Raw genomic sequence first — 23,786 nt, forward strand, 5'->3', positions numbered from 1 at the left:
CCATTATGTGCCAGCGCAGCGGTTAAATGAGCTGCCCACAATGACAAAAACGGTATTCCTTCAATCATCAAGTATACGCGCGGCGTCTGCCCAGCGCAGCAGTATCCACTGGTACACCGCAGTCGATCGGCAGGTTGCGTGCAGTCGAATAAAGTGTGGCTACTCTTCTTCTTGGTTCTTTCGGTAAAGTCACGTAGAAGGGAAGTAATAAAATAATAAAAATGAAACATAATTAAATAATTCTCACGACGTTTCGGCCACAACATAAGCAGCCGTCCTCAGGTGAAGAACAGGTCTGTCGAGAAGACAGAGTCTGAATGACAACCCCAGGCTTGGAGTGTCTTTTTAAGCTGGGTTGGAGGGGGGGAAAGAGCGCCTTGACACAATAATTTGCATATCAAGAGGAATTTAGCATATATATAAGCTGGGTTGGAGGTGGAAGAAGAGCGCCTTGACAAAATAATTTGCATATCAAGAGGAATTTAGCATATTTATGGGAAATGCGTAGGAGGTGGGCTACTCTCCCACCTCTATGCAAGCGTCTGACCAACATGCAAGAGTCGGCCATATATCCTCTTGAGCTCACTCTCGTGGAGGCACTTCTGCTAGCAGTAGCGTGAACAAGTCATTGCAGGGCTGCACCTTTACCTTAAACTTGCAGCAAGGCTCGTGGAGAAAAAGGATTTGACAAAAGTAAATGGGTTCGTTGACAGTTCACGTTGTATCTCAGGATCATATGAGAGGTGGCAGCGCCTTGAGGAGGCCTTCATTCAGCAGAGGATTGAACATGGATGTTGATGATGATGCTGGTTTACTGAACGTCTGACAGAACGTGTCAGTCCATGGGCGCTTCTATCCAAAGGGATGTATTTGCTGTGCATTAGTTTTAAGTTCCGCTACAGCAAAGCATTTGTTCCATGAATAGCACCACAGGGGCACTATTTAAAAAAACCCAACGCAAACCATCTTTATTTAACCACCACCACCGCATGAAGCCCTGCTTGAAAGGACAGTGAGCGCATGATTATTTAACACAACCCGACATTTTATAGAATACGCTGAAGCATCGGCCAACTTCAATTTGACTTGCGATGCATGAAGAAAAAACGTGAAGAAAAAAAATGCCCTGTAAGGCAATTAATTAATCTCAGTTGCGCAAACAACTGGAGTCCCCTTAGTGTTAGTGCACTGCGTGCGTGGAACCTAACGGTGCATTATATTCGTTCGTTCATTCGTTTCTCAATCCGCTTGTCCTGGTGAGGGTCCCGGCGGCAGCGTGTTGAGTAGGGCGGTCCACACCTCCGTTTCCCTGGCGACAGACTCTAGCTTTCCCTGGGCAATTCACAGGCAAAGCTGATGTACATATAATGTACATATTCGTTCATTGGTTTCTCAAGCCGCTTGTCCTGGTGACGGTCACGGCGGCAGCGTGTCAAGTTATTGGCGCGGTGGTTTGTGCACTGTGCTCCATAAACCTGGCTGCCTGAGTTTAAATCATGGCCATGGTGAACATCAACAGTGCTGTCTGAACTAGTCCTGGCCATGTCCCTTCACCAATCCTCAATGACCAATGTGGTGAAGTATGGTCAAACAACCCCCCATGACTGACATATTATTGGATAAACAAAGGTCTGTAAATTATCTTTAATAGCCTAAAGATGCAGTCATGTTGAGACACTATACATCCAAAGTGTATTATATTGTATAAAATTAAATAACAGGTTTTTTTTCTGCTATAGGGGTGAACTAGATCACTATTTGTTCATCAAAGTCAAATTAATGTGATTCCGATTACAATATATGAATGCTGCAGTCAGTGATATTTAGTTGTAATCCCTCTCGTTGTTCTTTTGCAGAAGAAGGAATGGCTGTGCCTTACCTGCCAGACTCAGAGGGCCCTGTCAGGGCAGTTGGTGGACCTTGAGACACCAGACGTTCCAGCCAAACGGCCTCCTCCATCCACCAAGACCAGCCAGGAGCTTCCCCAGCAGAAGGGAGCCCCTCCGGTAGCACAGAAGCCATCGGCCAAGCTCCGGGCAGAGCAGGTCCTGCCAAAACCTCAGCCAACTGAGAAGCCGCTGCTCATGACGAGCTCCTCGGGACGCACAGATGAGGTGCAACCTTCGCCTCCGCAGGACCGTGTAAGCTCAGCGAAGGACGGTGAAGAGAAAGGGCGTCTCGGCGATACGGAGAGCCCACCGCGGGCAGCGGCGGAGGTCAAGCCGGCGCAGTTGAAGCATCAACCTTCGCTCAAAGATGAAATGTTTGAGAGAGAGCATCACGCTTCTGATGAAGGACCCACGTTGAAAGACCAGCCGTCCACCGAAGCAAAAGCGGTGGAAAGACAACCGATGGGACACCCAGGGCCTGAGGCCGGCCGTGAGCCAGTGCTTGCTGAGGAGGCTCATGCCGACCGCAAAGAGGCTCCCAGCCAGGGGCTGGAGCCTGACGTGCCCTGGCCGGAGACGGTGTCCAAGAGAGCCGAACCGTCCGACTATCTGCACCTTCAGCAGGCGCCAGAGGGCACGGAGCTGAGAGAACCACTGATAGAGGTGAGCTAGTGAATTGTTGAGGTAAGATTTTGATTTGAAGCTTTCGTGACTGCAGGACTCCGTACTCTTTGGTTCTTTCGGTAAAGTCACGTAGGTAGAAAATAAAGTTTGTCACGTCAACAAAACATGCCAAGCAGTTATTAGTTCAGCACACCGGTGTGTTGCAGAGTAAAACTATTGGCTGTGATAGGTGGTGGCGGGTTTAACGACACATTTATATTTACGCGATCTAACTAAAAAATTAAACTCATAAGGATAATATTGGTCACGAAACCCTTCATGTTAAACGAATCTTTGAGGTTTCACTAATTGGAATGTGCAACATTTATTTTATGCATGCGCAAGTTAACCAACAACAAAAACTCTCATCATATTTAGTCATGGATATAAGATAAAGGTGCAGCCCTGCAATTGCTTGCTTGTGCCACTGCTGGCATAAGGGGCCTCCATTAAGAGCGAACTCTAGAGAGACCCTGTAGTGGATGTTCTCTTCTACACAGGTCACGCCGATTTGAAGAGGCATTTGTTATATGTGGTAAAGTCTCTTCTGAGTTGTGCCTTGGCGCACCAATACATTATCTTCATGTCTTTGTCTAATGATTATAATATTAATAATTGGTTAATTTTTGTTTATAATTGTAAACGTTTTTCAAACAGCATTTACAAAGGTTAAACAACTCAACACTATTCATCAATAACACATTTGGTGTTCTTAAGAAGGTTAGATAAGTAATGTGGTAAATTGTTGCGACACAGCTTTCAATTGTAATATTATTCAATAGCTTTTGTATTACAAATGGAGAGCATAGTAGGGATGTCTTGATAAAATCGTCGAATGTAAAATTAATTATAATCATATGTGGAGAGAATACAATTAAAGGTAATTGAAATGACCACAAATGCTTTCTGTTTAATCAATGTTTTGTACTCAAATATAGCACAGATTTTGAAGAATTCAAATTCAACATGGTACTTACGTGGTGTACAATCATGTCAGAATTTATATGTAATCAAATATATATAATATGACACGTCTGGAGATATTTAATGATAAAAACGTACAAATATTTACAGCCCAAAGAATGGAAATATGCAGTGTACAAATTACCTTTAACAAAACCGATCGTGCGTAAAGTGGGAAACATTTAACCAGAGGTGATATTTGATTCCATTCCATGAATATGTATGATATACAGTATTTGACCGCAGCGCATTTGTATTTAAAATTTCAGCGTTTAGAGGCTCCGTGCATTTTTGACACTGGCCAGATGCATGCATCACTTTTGTTAACATTGCCATCATTAAACTTCATATAAGGCAAATAAGTTATTACTTTTTCGAAGAAAGAAATATGTTATTACAGTATTCCCATAAGCGTTTCGGGCCTTTCCATAAAATATCCCATTTTTAAAAAGGGCTTGTAGTTACCATGAATCATATAACCGGGTCTTTCGACCCTCATTATGTTTTTATCAGAAACGAGTAATTTTTATTTGAGGGATTCCACTCGCGCATGTCTTTTACGTGTCTGACCCAATTTTCAATGCGGTGACTTGTCATGAGGGCAAACCCATCATGCTTAAACGTTTCACTCGCACATAGCCTTTTAGTGCAGACTCCTACGTAAGAATATTCCAGTGTTTTCGTAGAGATATTTTAGCTTCAGATTGGTTTTCCGAAATGTTTATTTTTATTTTTTTATCAGTTACAATATTTACTCAGGAAACCTCTCGACTCTTAAGTCCACTCTGGTGACCAATTACACCATGGCAGCGTCCCATTGATATCTGTATCACACTTTAATCCTACATCATATAAACAAAGGTTTATTAAATTAATCTTGAGTAACGTGTCTCCGACGAGTCCAACATTTCAGAAGATATTGTCCATGTATAACAAAGTCCAAGATGGCTGCAAATAATCCACGGTGCCTGTCATAACATACTAAACATTGCATATTTTAGGTCATAAATCTGCTGTGGGAGAAATCAGAAATTTACAAAAGAGAATATACAACTTTTTGATTTGTCAAAAACGAAATAGCATCTAGTTATAGTATTTTTTTACGTGTTTTGCTATTGATTTCCATTCATGCAGCTGGCAGAATATGAAACGCAACTTGCTTTTGGTACCAACACTGCCATTCATCATATAAATGCTTATGGCAGCATATAATAGCTATTACGAATAGTATTATAACCAATTTCTTTCTAAATGATTTCTTTTTTTGTCTTGCAGAAAGCAATACTTAAAGACGAACCCGAGACTGTGGAGGAAAAGGCTTTCCTTGTCATTCCCTTAAAAGATGGAGAAGTGGCTGCAGATCGTGATGACAAGAAGGAAGAGAAGCCTATCTCTGCACAGGAAAGTCCCGCCAGCCCGTCGGAACTGGAGAAATTGGAAAGCACGGTCCGGTCGCTTTTGGAGGCCAAACCGATCGACTTGGAGGGTGAGGAGCAGGCGGGAAAGAAAGATCCTTACGGATTATTCGAAGAAAAGGATCGAGAGAAGAAGCAGCGGCCAAAGATGCTCACCGTCACGCCAGAGGCCTACAGCTCAGATGAGGAGGATCTGGAGGACATCCAGGAGGAGGACGAAGATGCGATCAATGAAGAGGGCGCAGCGAAGGTCGTTCCCGACGCGCGGCGTGGAGGTGGCGTCGAGTCCCTGGACGAGGCGTCGGCCAAGCACCGGCGACGGGACTCCATGGAGGACAGCGGTGGCAGCACGCCGTCGCCCCTTCGGCACCGGAAGCAGCTCATCAGCCTGGGGTCGCCCAGCAGCGAGGAGGGGCAGAGGGATCGCAGCGACAGCCCCTGCTCGCTGGACGACGAGGAATTCATCCGACAGCAGATCATCGGGATGAGCGCGGATGAAGAGGCGTCGGGCTCCGACGGCGACGACGACGACGACGAGGAGGAGGACATGTTCAAGAGGCGGCTGAAAAAGGCCAAGACCAAGGAAGACCACCACCAGCAACGGCAGCAGCAGGAGCAGCAGCAACTGCAGGAGCAGCAGCAACCGGAGGAGCAGCAGCAACAGCAGCAGCAGCAGGAACAGCAGCAGGAACAGCAGCAGGAGCAGGACAAAGCACAGACAAAAGACAAAGCCAAGCAGAAGCAGTTGCTTAGAAAAGAAAGTTCGAGCTATGAAGAAATTCATTACGAGGAACTGGAGGAGGAGGAGGCATCACGGCGACATTCATGGCACGAGGATGACGAAATGTTTGACGACAGCCCCGAAAGCAAATTTAGAGAGTCAAAGAGTCAGGATAACGAGGAAGATGTCTCCATAGTGACAGGCGGTCTGCGGCGCTTTAAGACAATCGACCTGAAAAGTTCACTTCCTCATAAGTACGTCGCCGAGGAGCAGGGGGAGCAGGGGTACGAGAACAGCGTGTTTTACGACGAGCCTGAGCTCGAGATGGAGAGCCTCACGGACTCGCCCGAGGACAGGTCGCGAGGGGAGGGCTCGTCCAGCGCGCAGGCGGCAACCAACTTCACGCCGGGCACCTCTCCGAGCTCCGTCTCGTCCCTGGAAGACGACAGCGACAGCAGTCCCAGCCGGAGGCGGGCGCTCGACGACCCGAAGCAACACCGCAAGACTCGGCACAGGTCGAGCGGGCCGCTGCTGCCGACGATCGAGGACTCTTCGGAGGAGGAGGAGCTGAGGGAGGAGGAGGATCAACTGAGAGAGCAGGAGAAGCTGCGCGAGCTGGAGCTGCAGCAGAGGAAGAGTTCAGGCAGGAAGTCGAAGCGCGATAAGGAGGAGCTGCGCGCCCAGAGGAGGCACTCAAAGACATCGCCCAGTAACCTGTCTCCCATCGAAGACGCGTCCCCCACAGAGGAGCTCCGACAGGCAGCCGAAATGGAGGAGATGCATCGGTCTTCTTGCTCGGAGTATTCCCCGAGCCTCGAGTCGGATCCGGAAAGCTTTGAGGTCCAGGCGGCGAAAATAATGGAGCTTCAGCGGGAATATGATCTGCCGACCGGCGACGGGTTCACATTTCCTTCATATTCCAGACTGGCGCAATCCCAGGAAGAAGACAAAGACATTTTAGATGACGACATTTCAGTGGCTGAACATGAAGAGCTAAAGACAGCGGATGAGGTGTATGAGGAAATTATGAGAAATGCCCAAATGCATGGGAGCCACGTGTCAGAACCTGCTTCAAAAGAGAGTCAAGATTTTGACGATGAACAATATAGTTTCTACAGGCATGAGGCCACTGTGTTTGATGACTTGCCATATGCAACCATACTAGAGTCCCAAACCGAACTTCTAACATTTACGACAGACGAGTCAGCCGCTGCGTCCGCGTACGAGGATGTCATGTACATGGAACCGGTGGGCAGGTTGGACACAGAGCAACCGATGTACACTCCGGACGACATTTATGCTTTTGCCGAACCTCTGCCACCTCCGTCCACGGACATGTCCTTCTCTGGCTCGGAACAGCTTCTGGACGCAGACGCAGCCTACGAGGAGCTCCTCCGAAAGCATAACGTGATCCTGACTCCGGGCACGAGCCCCACCCAGCATCTCTCGGACGCCTCCGTGGGCATCACGTATCCCGAGATCAGCAGCGACGACATCAGCAGCGACGACATATCCGTGTTTGCTGCAACTGCTGTAGAGACATCCACGGAGAGCGCCTTCACAGACATTGCGGCCGATTTCAGCTCGCTGGCAACCGGCGACTCCGACCCGTTGGCTTCGTACGACTTCAGTCCCATGTTACCGTCACCCCTGTTCTCGGTGCCGGATGTGACGATAACGCAGCATTTCACACCGGAAGATGATTCGGATCTGCCAAGTGATGGCGAGTTTGTGGACGATGAGTTGGTTCAACCTCCTGAAACGGTGGCCATTACCGACGGCGTAGTGATAACAGCGGCTGCCGAAGGAAACGTGACTGAAGACTCCTCGTCTCCCTTCGTGGAACCTGTTGAATTTGGAAGTGGATCCTTTGGGATGGATTCGTTTTTGGCAGGCGCCGTTCTTGCTTCGGTGGACGCAAACGGCACGTCGGTTTCGGCAGCACCCGCAGATGACGCTTCGATGGTTGACTTTGTCTTCGCTTCGTCACGAGATGACTTCATTCCGGAAATAATAGACGAAATTCCTGACGTCCCTATGAACGACGAATATTCAGAAATCGCTGAGCCATGCCATCAGGAGGAGATAGCAATTAGTGCCGGAGAAAAAATAATAGAACTGCCCGAAATTGATTTATCCATCTCGTATGTAGACACAAAAACAAATGTACCCACCGATTCGCAAATATATGAGACTCTCACTGCGGAACCCGTGCTTGGAACAACAGCAGCCAGTGCTGAGAATGATGCGGTATTGGTGAAGCTTGCTGATGATGCTGCTCTCCCATTGTATACCGATGTACAAGCAGCACATTCAGAAGACTCCTTCGTTTCTGAAGTTCCTCCGAGTGAAGCTGCTGCTGTTGTTTCCGAACCAGTCGTGCTTTCACCTACCGTAGTGACAGCTTCAGCAGAGCCCAGTGCATCCCAGCAGGAGCCTGCCCTGCCACCGGTTACGAACGCACCTGACGATAAACACGACACGACCACAGGAATGACGTATTTCACCTCGAAGGTGTTCTCCTACTTTAGAGGCACCACACAGGAACCAGACTTTCAGATGCCACCTCCATCACCACCACCACCACCGCCGCCGCCACCTCCGCCACCACCACCACCACCACCACCGCCACGCAAACCTATTATGCTTTTGAAGAAAGAACTGACCAAAGTTCCTCCAGTTGAACCCGCTGCACCAAGTGTGGTGACCACCACGGTTTCCGTATCGACGACTTTCACCGCCGCTTCGTCAGCACCGCTAATCACCTCTGACACCACGGTCACACAAACTGTAACGACAACTACAGCCTCGACACGCCCTCAAGTTGCACCAAAGCCAACGCACTTCCCAGTGAGTCTCGTCACATCCAAACCTCTGCCACCTCCCGTGGCGCCGAAACCTACACCCTCGCCGCACACTGCAAAGCTGAGCAAAAGCTACGAACATCAGTTGGAAACCCATCAAGTTGTGGTGACATCCGGACCTGGCAGCCGGTCATCATCGCCGGTTACCTCCCCTGTATCTCCCAGGTCGCCAAAGAGGTATTCTCTGGCTCAGGAGTCATATGTGGTCATTACTCTGCCCTCAGACGACAGCCCGACGGGCAAAGAAGTGTACACGTCCCCAGCGCTGCTGACGTCAACGACGTCGAGCAAAATGTCGAGGTCGCCGAGCGTTCCTGATGTGAAACTGACACAAGCGACACCCCCGGAGCTCATGCCAAAGTCACTGAGCATGGACTCGGCCATGCAAGAGGAGCTGGAGCCCGTGGCACCTGCAGAGCCGTTGATTTGCTTCGCACAAACAGCCACCACCACGACCGTCACCATAGCCCAGAACGTTGATTTTGCACCTCTCTCTGGCCCCTGTGGTGAACTCAAAGGACCTTATGTAACTTTAGAGACACGGTTACCCACTCATGTGAGTGAAAGCGCTGCTATTGTCACATCAGGAGAAATAGCTGTCGTTAGCAGCAGCAGCAGCAGCAACGTGATGGATCTGACCATGAAAAAAGAAATGTCTCCCCCCGCTATCGTAATGACCGACCATGGCCTAGATTTTACAGTAGCAGCATTGCAGAGCAGAATGCAGTCGGAGCAGAGTGGACAAATTGTCCAAAAGTTACAGACGGTCATACAGCCCGAAATTATGAACCTTGCGACAACGGATGCAACTGCCGCCCCTTTGGAGCAGTCGGAATCGAAGGCAAGGCAAAAGGAGCCTGCGAAAGACCTCACAGATGAGCCGCTTGACCTGGCTCACCCAGCATTGGCTCTCCACCACTTTACGCCCATGGGGGACGCTGCTTACGCGGCGGCCCACGAGGAGCCCATGTCCGAGGGCCCGGTTAACTTGACGATCTCGCAGCAGCCGGTGAAAATCGCGACGAAGACGACGGAGGATGCGCCCAAGACGCTCCCACCGGAGCCGTCGACCTGCGAGGCCGCGGTCGACCTTAGCAAGCCCAAGTCGTTCGGCGTCATCGTGTCCCTGGGCGACACGGAGTCGAGCCCCACGTCGGTTTTGGTGGACGAGTCGAGGCCCGTCGATCTGACGCAGGGGAGCCGCCGAGCCGTGTGCTGCGATGTCGTGTACAACATCCCCTTCGTGGGCATGTGTGCTCCGTCTCCGCCGAAGACGTCTCCTGACGTGGCCGTCGCGGGGCGGAGCCTGGTCGACGCCGGAGTCGTCGGCTACGGGGACGACGATTACGTCGACGTGAGGTCGCGAGCGTTCGCCGAGTACGGGCACGTGCGAGCATCCACATCCGACGCCGGCTTGACGGACACAGCGGGGGGCCCGCTGTCGTACCGGAGCGAGGCCGCGATCGATCAGCACGTGCCGGCAGATATCGCCGCAGCCCTTTCCACGCGAGAGATGACAAGTGAGTATCAATTGTATTGTGGGGATTTTACTTGAGATATGCTTTCTTAAAAAAAGTAATAATCAATCAATGTACATATTTTTATCCAAGTGTCCTAAGTGAATTTGACCGCTTGTTGAAGGTTTACGCATTGGGGATGTTGATAAGCAAAACCCTGCTTTGAAACTCATGTTGCGCAATATGTATCAGGCACAATTGAGTATTGTGTAAAATGCAACTTGTTCACACTTGAATGAACCCATAGAATTTAGCGACAAATTTCCCCGAGCTCTGTACCCAACACGGTATAATTATGCTGCAATTTACGACGCACGCGCAAACAAACTGGTGAAAGTTTACACTTTTTTACGCGCGTAGACGTACAATACATTAAATCGACTTCGAAATCGGCTGTTTTCATGACCAATTAATGTTGGCAGTGAATGACAACAATAACAACAATGTACATTTATAACAAAGGTTATGGTCGCGGTATAGAGTGCATACATACACACGAGGGATGGGAGGTACCAAGCGAGGCAAGCAAAGAAAGGAGAGAAAGCAGGTGGCATGGAAATCTCTCAGATAAATGGAATAAAAACCAAAGAGATCACTGACTCCTCTGTTAAACCCCTCATCGGACTTATTAAACGTGCCCTTGAAAAGATCAGTAGCTTTGCTGTCACTTTTGACAGGATGTGTGAAGCCTCACCGCGGTGAGAACACTGCATTAAGTGTGATCCCTTGACTTCATCACAACCGGACACCATTCTGTGTGCTTTCGGTGAACATCCTCAGGCACTTAAATCATCAACCTCTGAATATTCGTTCGCAGCCATCAGAGAAAGTGAGTTGCAAGAAATTTTACCATGGATTAGAAACACACTCGTTCGTGGGTAGGGTACTCTGATAATTTAATGGAATTTAGTCCATTCGGATGCCTCACAACTGTGGTTTTTATTTATTCTATCACAGCTGACCAAAGTGTTGATGTGAAATAACACCCGCGACTTCACAAGCTAGCCATCATGAACGGGAGACAAAGGGGGAGAGGACAAACCACTGGGGAGATGGAGCGATGAGATCCGCTCGCGTGCAAAGGCATTCGCGAGATGGATTGTAGCATCACGGGACCATGTGGGATGGTGATGACATGAGGAAGGCCTTCATGCAGCAGTGGATAGACCATAGCCGGTCAATTTGAATGAGCACAGATGCATTGGTGGCGATTAGTGCCACTGTTAACGTATATATATACAGTAGAACCCCTCTTAACGACGGTAATTGGTTCCACGAAACCAGTCAAGTGATTTGGTCGTTAAGCGAAGTGGATGTTTCCACTTCAAAGCGTAGCAGACACTGAATGTAAAAAAATGCCCCAACGCTCATGAATGGACGTCGCCGATTGGCCGAGGCCTGGTCAGATCACTTTGGAGCTCGCCAATTGGCCGAAATTGGTGGTCACAAACTCGTCGTAAGCCCATCGTTAACAGGGGAATGGTCGGTAAGCGAACACATTGGGCTCTATGGAGGCACTACACTACTATACACTACACTATACACTACTATACACTACACTATACACTACTATACACTACACTATACACTACCATACACTACACATTGGGCTCTATGGAGGCCCATCGTTAAGCGACGAGTCGTTAACATGGGGTGGTCGTTAAGAGGGGTTCTACTGTACATTGAACTTCTTTCGCACTGTACATAGCCAACTGCGCTAATCGGAGGTCGGGGGGCGGGGGAGGACAACAAACTAAAAATTATCCCAGATTGTAGCTGCTCACCCCGAGCTATAAATGCCCTTGCAGTAGAGTTACCCACTCGATATTCACAAACTCGAAGAGCAAATCGTTAACAAGGTTTTCCCGCTCAAACTAACGGTCAGGGTCTCACAAGCTGTGAGAGCTGACCGTAAACAAGGTTTTCCCGCGCGACCAAACGGTCAGGGTCAGATAGGGTGAATTGGGATCGAAAAGCATATTGGGAACGACCAATCACAGGGTTCCACAAGGTGGCCGGGGATTGGACAACCCGGCCACGAGCAACTATAAAGCCAGAGCGCTCAGAGCTCTCGGGGAGTTGAACCACACGAAGACCCAAGACAGCGGAAGAAGCTTAGGACCCTGGACCAAGCCCTCCAGCCCTTATCAGGGCTAGGGTTCAGTGTAACCAGTGGTCGGGAGACATCTCCCTAGGTCCAGTCAGAGGACACTGGAAGAGCGGGATATTGAGTAGCCTGTAGGGTACAGGGGCTTGTATGTTCTGAGTGTAACGGGTGAGGGGACCGTATATCCCTCAGTGCATAGGGATCGTGTTAATAAAAGTGTGTGCTACAAAAGACGTTGAAGAGTCCGTCTGTACAACACTACACCCTGATAGTGGCATTGTCTTTGTGCCGTTCGCCTATTGGAGTTCTCTGGTCTAACACTGGTTGAGACTGGGCTCTAAAGAAAGCTGTCTCTTGTGTGGACCAATCAGTTTCAAAGACAATGCCATATATTACCAGAGCGTCTTTCTTGTTTGCATGTTCACCACAAGTACGTGCGGTTAATGCAGGTATGTTTCCCTGCGAAAGGTTTCTATTTGGTGTTTAACATCTTAACACCTGTTTTGTTGCCAGAAAGGGCAACACCTATTCTTATAACGTAATTGCCGTTACATCTTTTGCCAGGCGGGGTGATGGAGCAGAGCAGCCTCTTCTCGTACGTGACAGCAGGGAGTCAAGAAGTGACTGCCAGCGCCTTGTCCTCCACCACTCAGCAACTGTGGACTCAATATTCAAGCATGTGGAGGTCAACCGACGGTGTAATTTATTCCACAGTGCAAACTCCCATCCCAGCCACTTTACCTATTACCACCCAGCCGAGCTCTATACGCGACCAACTTCAGGGAGACGTTTACACATCGGGAGTGACTGCGGTGTTTACTGGCGGGTCGACCCTGCTGCCAATCCAGCAGATGATCGCGGAAGGCGCCAGCGCCGTCTCCATGCCCCCGGGTTCATCCTCCTCCGTCCTGACTTCAATCGCGGCCGAGCGGCAGTCTCTGCTGACGGACGGGACACTGGGCGGCCAGGCGATGTGGCAAGGGGACGAGGAGCGAGCGAAGCAGCAGCAGCAGGACAGACTGAAGCTGCAGCACGGCCACATGCTGGAGATGGACACGCTGAAGCAGCTGGAGGAGCTCGAGCGCGAGCGCTTGGAGATGCAGAGGCGGAGCGAGGAGGAGCGGCGCCTCATGCAGCTGGAGCTCGAGGAGCTGCAGAGCATGCGGCAGCAGCTGTACCAGCAGCAGCAGCACGACGAGAGGCAGGCGCACTTCATCATGCAGCAGGAGCAGCTCGCGCAGCAGATACACCAGCTGCAGCAGCGGCTGCAGCAGCAGCTTGAGGAACAGCAGCATCAGCAGGGTCAGGGGTACAGCTACCCGTACGAAATCGCCGTCACGGAAGTTTCCTCTGCTGCCGATGGGCAGTTCTGGCAGGAGGGACTCGGCCAACAGTTTGTTTCGCAGGAGCCAATTCGGCTGCTCGGCCCAGAAGCTAAGAATCAGCAGGGCACCTTTAGGTTTGCACAGGAAGGTATGTCTACCCTCGACATGCACCGCACCATGGTGAGCTCGGTCTCCGACATGTCCCTCAAAGACATGGGCCTCAGAAAAGGAGACATCCTCCGCAAAGAGCAGTCCATGCCTCGCCTGCCCGCTCAGTACGAAAAGCAATCGCAAGACGGGAGGTACAGGCCTCAGAGGATCGTGGACAGCGGCATGCAGACCGACGAAGAGGATGAAGGGAGCCAGTGGTACGGCGGCCGCCGAAAGAGAACCTCCAGGAGCGTGGACACCAGCGTCCAGACAGACGACGAGGACATGGACGACTGGGATTACTCGTCACGGAGGAGGCGCCCGAGGCTTCCGAAATACGAAGGAGGCGTCGAGGCTGAACATTTCAAAAAGAAAACCAAGCACATGGCCAGCATCGGCATTCAGATGACCTCCAATTGCTCCGTTCAGACCGAGATCGACGACACGGTCATCACCCCATCGCAGAGGTCCCGTTCGGCCTCGGGCTACCCGACCATGTCCGACATTTCGGCCACCGAAGAAACATTCCACGGGGAGAGCCTCGCCTGCCAGACGGACACGGAGTGTGACCAGCGACAGCACGAAGCGGACCCCCAGCCGACGGGCGGCCTGAAGCCCTTGGGCTACTCGTCCCACCTGCAGACGGGAACGGCCACTCCGATGTCGCGCTCGCCGCCCAAATCTCCGCAGGTGCTGCACTCGCCCATCTCGCCGCTCACATCGGGGAAGATGCTGGACTCCCCGGTGTCCCCCTACGATCGCTCGGCCAAAGCGTCCGGCTCCGTGACTCCGCCACCGCAGCACCTACAGAGCCTGCGCATGACCAAGCCCATGCAGCGCTCAATGTCAGATCCCAAGCCTCTGAGTCCCACGGGCGAGGATGGGAAAACGTCCTACCAGCTGTTTCAGCAGCAGAGCTGCCTGGTAAGTTTGTTATTTATCTGCATGTTTTTTTTTTACTATGAAATATTGTTGTTGTTGTTTGTTCGTGGTGGTGGTGGTGGTGCAAATGATTTGGTGGAATTAATCTACGAGTTGCATGGAACTTTAGTGTTAGTGAAAAAAGCAGGGCATCTTGCGTCAATGTTTATTTTTATAAGCACTCCATATGTGAAGTTAGTTTAGTTTAATGTACTTTTCCAGGTGAGAACTCAAGAGACCAGGATTAACCTAGTTTGCCGGAGTGAAAGCAATATTGCAATAATGAATTAAACTAAATGTTCAAAGTTCAAAGTTCATTTATTAGGTATAGCCCTGTGAGCCATTCGGCTCTTGAATCGGGTGCAACCGCAACAAACAAAAACAAAAACATGAACAATAAAACATCTTAAAGTGACTATGTGCAAACAGAAAATCCAAGAAAAGACAGCAAAATATTGCAGAAAAATCACCGTACACCAACACTGTGCAAATATCCCAGTGGGATGCAAGTCAAATGTGTCAGGGACAACAAGGCTAAATTCGAACAATCACGTTCAAGGAGAAAGCAACAAAGAAACTGCATGTAAATATATCACCGTTCATTTAAATAAACGTTCCTGTTAACACTTAGCAGTGTGCCAGCATATGCGTACATTATGTGGCATAATAAAGCCATTGCAGAGTATGGTACATTTCTTTCTCGGACAATGTTTCTGACAATCAGAAACTCTTGTGCTGTGACGAAAAAACACAGGAGCACACGATAATCTCCTTGGCTTTTTCAACACTGCTCTTGTCGCTAACATCCATGCATGTCATTCCATGGGCGTGATCAGAAAGTTCATCCAGATAGCAAAGAATTTCCCGCGCGATGTGAAATGTCAATCCAACAGAGCACGCAGATTCTGCCACAAGTTTCTCACCAGCATGACTTCCGCAGCTTGGATCCATTGATTATTTTCATTATACTGGTAGGAACGAAGTGGACCAGACCACCAATAGATTAATGTGTCCGTCCGTCCGTCCGTCCGTGTATCAACATCGCCCCCTACTGCAAACACTTGGCATGACCCTGTCCGACAAGATAGCCGCCCGCTCCCCCTGCGATCTGTGAACTAAACAAGATGGCCGTCGCTTTCGCCGCCTCACGGCGAAACTTAAAAATTCGCTTCAAATTTACTTTACTGAAACGCAGCACGTTTTTTTTAACACAGATACATTTATTAACACAGAGACGGGATACATTTAATCGCCTTATTTGTGCACGAAAAGCACGGCGCGAGGCCTAGTGCGGCAGGCTTCGCGAGGCCTAGTGCGGCAGGCTTTGCGAGGCCTACTGCGGAAAAGGCATCGCGAGGCCTACTGCAGAGAAGGCTTCGCGAGGCCTACTGCAGAGAAGGCTTCGGGAGGCCTACTGCAGAGAAGGCTTCGCGAGGCCTAGTGCGGCAGGCTTCGCGAGGCCTACTGCAGAGAAGGCATCGCGAGGCCTACTGCAGAGAAGGCTTCGCGAGGCCTACTGCAGAGAAGGCTTCGCGAGGCCTACTGCAGGGAAGGCTTCGCGAGGCCTACTGCAGAGAAGGCTTCGCGAGGCCTAGTGCAGAAGGCTTCGCTAAGTCTACTGCAGAGAAGGCTTCGCGAGGCCTAGTGCAGCAGGCTTCGCGAGGCCTAGTGCGGCAGGCTTCGCGAGGCCTAGTGCGGGAGGCTTCGCGAGGCCTAGTGCAGAAGGTGGTGGTGGGGGGTGGTGGGGTGGTGGTGGTGGGGTTGGGTGGTGGTGGGGGCTGGTGGGGAGGTGGTGAGGGCTGGTGGGAGGGTGGTGTTGAGGGTGGTGTTGGGGGGGGGGGGCTGTCAACTGGTGTAGGAGGCGGTGCACTTCTCTGCTTCAATTTTGTTGCGATTTATTATCTGCACACAAACAAAACCACCGAGAAGTAAGACGCGCCACCCAGCCCTGCCCCCCCCCCCCCCCCGCCCTCTCCCCCCACCAATATTTGAGTGATATTATAATTAAAAACAATGATGCAGCACCCCCGCTTTTACATTAGTAAGCAAATCACAGCAAGATGAGTTTTTTGCACACTACGGGCAACACATTTTCTCCAGTCACTGCCTTAAACCCGTTCAGTCGACCGAGTGGAACAACAGAATAGGCGTCTAAATACGGACTGAGTGGCACATAGAACACATTCCTGCGGAGGGAGCTGGTAGGAACGTTGGGTTGCTCGGTCAATGGCCAGGGTCAACGGCGGCGTGGTGTATTCCGCAAATATGCCCGACTGTGAGGGCGGGCACAAGCCGGCATGAGTAGGTTAAACGTTGAGTTTTATAAGGACACCACGGGGTGACCAGCCCCTCCCCACCCAGCCCCTCCCCACCCAGCCCCTCCCCACCCAGCCCGGTCGATATCCCTGTACCGGTACTAAGTATTATTCCTACCAGCCCACCCCGCAGGGTCCTGTTTATTTTATTACACACCATTGTGACTACATTTCTTTACCCCGGGAAGTCTCATTGAGTCTGTCTTTCAGGAGGGTCATACAAAGTTTTGGCAGTAGCAGGCAATGATTGCTCTGTACGTTTTTCAACTGAGTAATCCGCGGGTCATTTATTTATTTATTCGTCAATATTTGGACCATGAGGCCGGCACATAAGCGGCCTTCTCTTGCGAATGACATCACGGGATCGTTAACGTCCACTTTGAAGCAGACGATGCGTAGCATTTCTTTGTGGTTAATACTCTCGCGGTATTTACCAGGGCGGCCTCCCGAATTCGAATTGTGATCCCTCTGCAAAAAGCGGCGAACGCGCCACCGCTGGACCGTGCCAGCGCCCATGGTTTTCATCCACGCGTAGTCATCCGTGACATTAGCGCTGTGGCTATTCCAATAAAGAATTCTGACCGTTACTTAAATACTCGAGAGATTTCTACAGGGTATAAGAGCCATTGAATTGGTCTTTTTTTTACGAGTTTCTAACAAGTGCTTGTTTACATCTTTTGTCAAAAAAAATAGGTCACGTGTTATTATTGTGATTTCTATTTAAAATTAAAGACGTTTGTTTATAGGCTTGGGTGATGAAGCCAGTGTGCCCAGAGCACTCTGAAACTCAGCACAGATATCCTGTATCTAATCCTGCGGCTGATCTACACGGCTTTCAATGAGTTAGCCCCACCAATATCTGCAGGGATGATCTCTGTTTACGCTCCAACGAGCTCCCCGAAACCTTTGGATCGCCTTCCTCTAAGGAATCTGAGGTGAAGGCTAATTTCCCGGGGTGAACGGCTTTTGCCAGTGCAGCTCCCAGACTAGGGAATGCATTTCCTAAGGTAATAAGAATGATCAGAGTCAGTAAAGCCTTTTAAGTCTGTCTTGAATACTAACCGCTTTAAATTGGCCTTTACTGCCTAGTTCTAGCCTTTTACCCTGATTCTGTTTATTTCCTGCTTTCCATAGACAGCGCATTAGGATGCAGCTGCATTACAGATGTAATTAATTATTATTAAACATTCTTGCTATGCTGCTGCCTTCAAAGGAATCATGTTAGTTAGCAGGCAGATGTTTTATGGACATCACGGCCCTTGATAGAACCGGTGATTCACGACTCATTTATGCATGATCTGTGAGTCAGCCTGCAAGTTACTGGATTGCAGGCAAGGACTACGAGGACAAGGCTCGTGCAGCCTGCGCTCAATAATATATGAATACTGTGTTTGTTGTGTTGAATATGTTGAGTGTTAAGGTAAACTACAGCATTCGGTCTTCCATTTGTAAATCTCCCTCGCAGATGCAACGGCGCTTCTTGGAGTTTTGAGGCCGTGATCCGGGATGGGTGTTAAAGCCCTGGGTTAGTGTTTGATGAGGGCCGAATGCAGTGTAGCAAAAGTATAAAGGGTTATAAGGGGATAGTCAAGTGATGCGAGCTGATGATAACTAGTGTGTCATTATAATCGGTGTTTTTCATGGCAGTTAAATTCAGTAAAGTCACGTAGAAGGGAAATAATAAAATAATAAAAATAAAACATAATAAAATAATTCTCACGACGTTTCGGCCACAACGCAAGCAGCCGTCCTCAGGTGAAGAACAGGTCTGTCGTGATAATTGTTATGTTTTATTTTTATTATTTTATTATTTCCCTTCTACGTGACTTTACCGAAAGAACCAAGAAGATGAATCCCTGCAGTCACGAAAGCTTTAAATCGAAAGTTAAATTCAGTTTAACACGTAGGTTTTCGCGACCAGTATTATTCATAATGAAGGTTTTTTTTGGGGTTATATCGCGTTATTATAAATGTGTCGTAACCCTCCACCACCCGACACGGCCAATCAATTAAATTCAGCCAGAAGTTATATTTTTTACTACAGTTTCCTTCCATTTCGATTTAAAGCTTTCGTGACTGCAGGGATTCATCTTCTTGGTTCTTTCGGTAAAGTCACGTAGAAGGGAAGTAATAAAATAATAAAAATAAAACATAATAAAGAAATTCTCACTGTTATTTTATTATTTTATTATGTTTTATTTTTATTATTTTATTACTTCCCTTCTACGTGACTTTACCGAAAGAACCAAGAAGATGAGTTTCCTTCCATTCACCATCAACAGCAGCAGCAGCCATGATCTTGGCTGCTGATATAGATCATACATCGAGCTTTTTCTGTGCAGCTCCAGGACCATTGCCTCTGACAATTAGACAATCAAAATCTTTCGAGATATTTAAAGCTGCCCTGAAAACTCACCTCTTTAAAAAAAAAATTTCAATAGTTGTGGTCGTTTACGCTGCTGGCTCTGTCTTATTTCCTGCTTTCCATACACGGCGGCGTATTGGGATCCTTGGATGAAATGCCCCTTACGAAATGTAAATTGTTATATTATATCCACCGTCAGATGAAGGCCCTCCCCACACCATCGCCAACCCCTCACGGTGCTACAACACCTTCACCCATCTCACCTCTTCTGCCTTGGAGCCCGGTCTCCATATTCATGGTGACCGTTCTCATGGTCAGAGCTCACTCACTTCCTTGCCGGTCGATACGATGCTTCTAATTTCCATTTGTTCCCTCGTCCACGTGTTTCTTTTTCTGTCTCTCAGTGTGAGTCTGAGAAGGCGTCTCTCGTTGCTTCTTTGTGCAATGTGTACAGGTTTGAGCCTTTCTTCTGTAGGCACATTTGTATGTTTCCTTTTCATTATCAAGGGGACAAAATGAAAGGATTCTCGGCACACGGTATGAACGTGGCTAGAAACCAGTTCATAATTTAGTCAGCATTGTATATTCTGGTCACAGTCTTTGTATAGACAATTTGGGGGATTTGAGTCCAGTCATAGTCTGTGGATGTCACATAGTCGTTCTCTTACACGCGTGTAGCAGCCATAAATCGTAATCCACTCTTCGTCGTGAAATGTTGGTCGGAGTGAGGAGGCGTGCAATTTTGTCTACCCCAATATCACCACGTCAGCCAATGAGTGAACCCAGTAAATCGTGTTTATTTACACCGATCGAGTCAATCACAAAGTTTGGTATTCATCAGTGCAATGCAGTCTCTAAAAACACCGCAAAATTACTTTCATCTGCATCTTCAATCAGACTCATTATTTTTTTATCTCATCATTGTTATGCTTGGGTTTCTCGTGGGTATTTGTAGTTATTGTCATGGATCATGATTTTCTACCAATCATACTCACTTTTGACTATTTTTTTTTTACTGTTGACAAACAATGTTGTCACTTATTTTCTTTACCAAATGAACGCTGCTTGAAATACCACCGATTTATTTGTGGAGGTTTTAATTTAAAACAATAATAATAATAAGTTGCAACAAGGTTTGGCCTGCTATTGCAGAGGAATAAATAAGATCAATAATAAACGTCAGCATGTTGAAAAAGCATAATATGTCACCGCAATGTCACTTTCCACAGCTAAAACATACAACAATGCTACTTGAATTATACCAGAATATATATTATGTATTTACTCTAGAGTTTTACAATTATTTGCAAAAAGTTTCATTGCATTTTTAAAACATGTTACTTTCAATTACAGTGCCATATATGATCACACATCCTTCCAATTTTTTTTTTGATTTGCCGTAAAAAAAATTATTATTATCATGGGAGAGAGATGGTTTGCTGTGACGCCTGCAAAATGTTTGATTCTCAGCCACGGCTAACGTTAGTGGCACGTCACATCTGAACCGGTCGTTCCTCTCCCTCCCCTGCCACTTCACCAACTCACACGGAGCAGCACCAGCATAGTGACGGAGATCAAACAGCCCCCGGTGACTGACGCAATGTTGCGATGGCCATTTTATCCTCCAGTGGAAATTAAATTGAGCTGTAAAATTAAGTTGAGTGAATTTTAGCGGCTAATTTATAGGTCTCGTGAGCATTGTCTTCTAAGTTTAATCGAACCATTTTGAAGTGGCAGATTTGTCGCATTATGCACCTAATATGTGTCATTTTCTCACTGCAGGCATGTCAGTGGCCATGTATACAGGAGCATATCTAGAGCCCTACAGAGGCTGTATAGTCACTGTTAAGCTTTAATAAGGGAGCCAATCTTGCAGCTTCATTCTAATATTAATAAAGCCTTGGGAGATAAAAAAACAAAGCCAATAATAGCAAAATATATAATTTTCCTGAAGCATATGGCATACTAAAGGTATTTTTTTAGAACGAAATCTACAATTTACAAAAAAATCAATACGGTTTCTATTATAATCTTACCATTTTTCAATAGCCGATTTATTATGAATTTTATGTGATGTCATTCATAAAGAGAACATCAATGCATTCTTCAAAAAAACATTCTAAACAACAATCGAGGCTTTAAAAAAGTGAGCCAAAATTATGTTCAGCTGATCTGCAGCGTTAATTTATTTATTTATCCATGTGTAAAATTTACATGTAAATATATCTGTAAAAAATATTGATGCTCCCAGTTACATAAGCAATACATTGCTTCACAATCGCATCTACTGTATATTGAAACCAATTAAATAATTTAAATGTAGGAAGAGAATTCAACAAATAAAAGCACAGAGTAATGGTGCTGAGACAACATTTTCTTGCACGTTATCGTAAACTACCTTGGAAAACAGGAACGCAATACTTGTTAAATCTGTGAATATGATGCGTCACTGAGTGGGTGAGGTGATGAAGAAAGTATGATGTTGGTGAAGGGGTCCAGGTTGAAAGACCTCACGTGATGAGGTGACAAAGGTCACGTGATGCGACAATGAAATTAGCATCAACCCCGAGCAAGTCACTGCAGCATTGAAGGCCGCCGCCAAACAGTCGCCATCTCTCATAATCCTGTAATGTGACAATCCTCCTCGCACCCGTACTCGATCCTGTTTCATTGACTCTATCTCCACGGTGGTACATGCTCTCGGGTGCATTCCCTGCCTTGGCGTCTGTGGAATAGATGGTTTCGAAGCTGGGCAGGACCAAAGGTGGCCTACGCAGGCTGGGAAGGATCTATAAACAGCGGCTTAGAGAATAAGCGGTTTCAGTAAATACACGACATTTGAGGTTACGTTTTAATTACCACAACGCCGTGTGGAATATGGAGGCCCTTCACCTCCATATGCAGGGCAGGCAGTTAATGAAGCCTTGCCAAAAGACCGATGATCTGTCTTAATCTGGACAGGCGCCATGAATTACCAGCAGGCAAGATCGCAGACCTCGGTTTTTTTAGCCCTGCTGACTGACAGCCACAGTGTTTCTTGCTTGTGCCTTTTCATTCACATTATACGCCGCTAGCAAGGCCACGTTGATGTGAATACGGTGCCTCCATCCCTTAGAAATCCACCAATTCGTCATTCCGAACCATTGCGTCGCCTGATTACACGCGGAAACCTGTTAATAACAAGTAAAAATAATGATTTTTGTCAGAAGACCCGCTAATATAGGGTTTCTCAGCGCAGATACTATAGTGTCAATAGCCTTGAATTAACTTCTTGAACTATATTAGCATGGACAATGTTTCGATTTCTGACCTGGTTGAGCAAATGGGTGAATGCTGCTATATTCCTTGCAGATGTGTTCTTGGTGTCTAAGCTTTTTCGGGGCAAGGCAGACATGGAGCCAGACACACAAAGTTAAGTTTTAATTGGAGACTCAAATGCCCCAATGCTTGTATTCATGTACGTGCATGCGCATGAGCCAAATAAATATTTAACTTAGTTTAAATTCGTATCATTGCTAATATAGCACAAACGTATCGTTGAATACGTCCAATAATTATTTTAGGTGACAAATGTGTTTAAAATTCAGCCTGAACTTAAACAAAAAAATGTTTTAATTGCTCACGCGTAATATGTATTAATATTACACGTGTATTGTACATTTCCTCCTGCACTTCTGTTGAGTATAAAACATAGAATGTATTAAATAAAGACCTTTCATATACCTTTAGCTGTCAGATGTCCCACAACCAGTGATACATTTTACAATTATTTGGGAATTAGTTTAGTATGCCACATCCATCTTGCCTTATTTTGTCCTCATTATACAAAACCTGTTAATAAACCTATTTATGCGATTATATGAATGTAGGGTACAATATTATAGGATAAATATGCTAAATTCCTCTTCATATGCAAATTATTTGGTCAAGGCGCTCTTCCTCCTCCCTCCCAGCTTAAATAGACGCTCCAAGCCTAGGACGTGTCATTCAGACTCTGTCTTATCGACAGACATGTTCATCACCTGAGGACGGCTGCTTGCCTTGTGGCCGAAACGTCGTGAGAATTATTTTATTTTATTATGTTTTATTTTTATTATTTTATTACTTCCCTTCTACGTGACTTTACCGAAAGAACCAAGAAGATAATATAGGATTGTTATGGATAAGCGTATTCTAGTGGTATTGCCTAACACCAATGATTTCACACCGTATGTAGCCGACCATGCTATTCGGAGGTACTTCAAGCCAGCCTAGCAACGTTCCCGAAAGTAAAGTAAGAAATCGAGCCCCTGTCTTAGAGCTGGCTAAACGTGAGCACCGCTCATCGGTCGGACACGTGGAATTTCATTTACACTTATAAAACCACACGTTACACTTTCCGTTCACATTTTTGGTGAAGTGAAATAAACAGCATGTAAAAATCATGATCATTTACTCTAAATATAGTTTACCTGCTCATATGAGCTCTGCTCAGTAAAGTGAAAATTAAAATTACTTTTCCCACATGATTAAAAAAACCACACACGTGCAAAAGAGATTGTCAATATATGGTGACCATTGCCAGCAGTTCG

The 23,786-nt window shown here is 47.4% G+C and overlaps 1 protein-coding gene across 5 annotated transcripts in view; it reads left to right on the forward strand.

The window, feature by feature from the left end:
* The window catches only part of PCLO (piccolo presynaptic cytomatrix protein), a 185,870-nt gene that overhangs the window by 67,895 nt on the left and 94,189 nt on the right, over positions 1–23,786 (forward strand). For all 5 annotated transcript variants that reach the window (XM_078598792.1, XM_078598794.1, XM_078598793.1 and 2 more), the window contains 3 exons: positions 1,857–2,552; positions 4,791–10,035; positions 12,704–14,538. In XM_078598792.1, coding sequence (XP_078454918.1) covers positions 1,857–2,552; positions 4,791–10,035; positions 12,704–14,538 — 7,776 coding nt within the window. The remainder of the gene's footprint in view (positions 1–1,856; positions 2,553–4,790; positions 10,036–12,703; positions 14,539–23,786) is intronic.

Source organism: Lampetra planeri, chromosome 11 (assembly GCF_965212315.1).
Source record: "Lampetra planeri chromosome 11, kcLamPlan1.2.h2, whole genome shotgun sequence".
In the NCBI taxonomy this organism is placed as follows: Eukaryota; Metazoa; Chordata; class Hyperoartia; order Petromyzontiformes; family Petromyzontidae; genus Lampetra; species Lampetra planeri.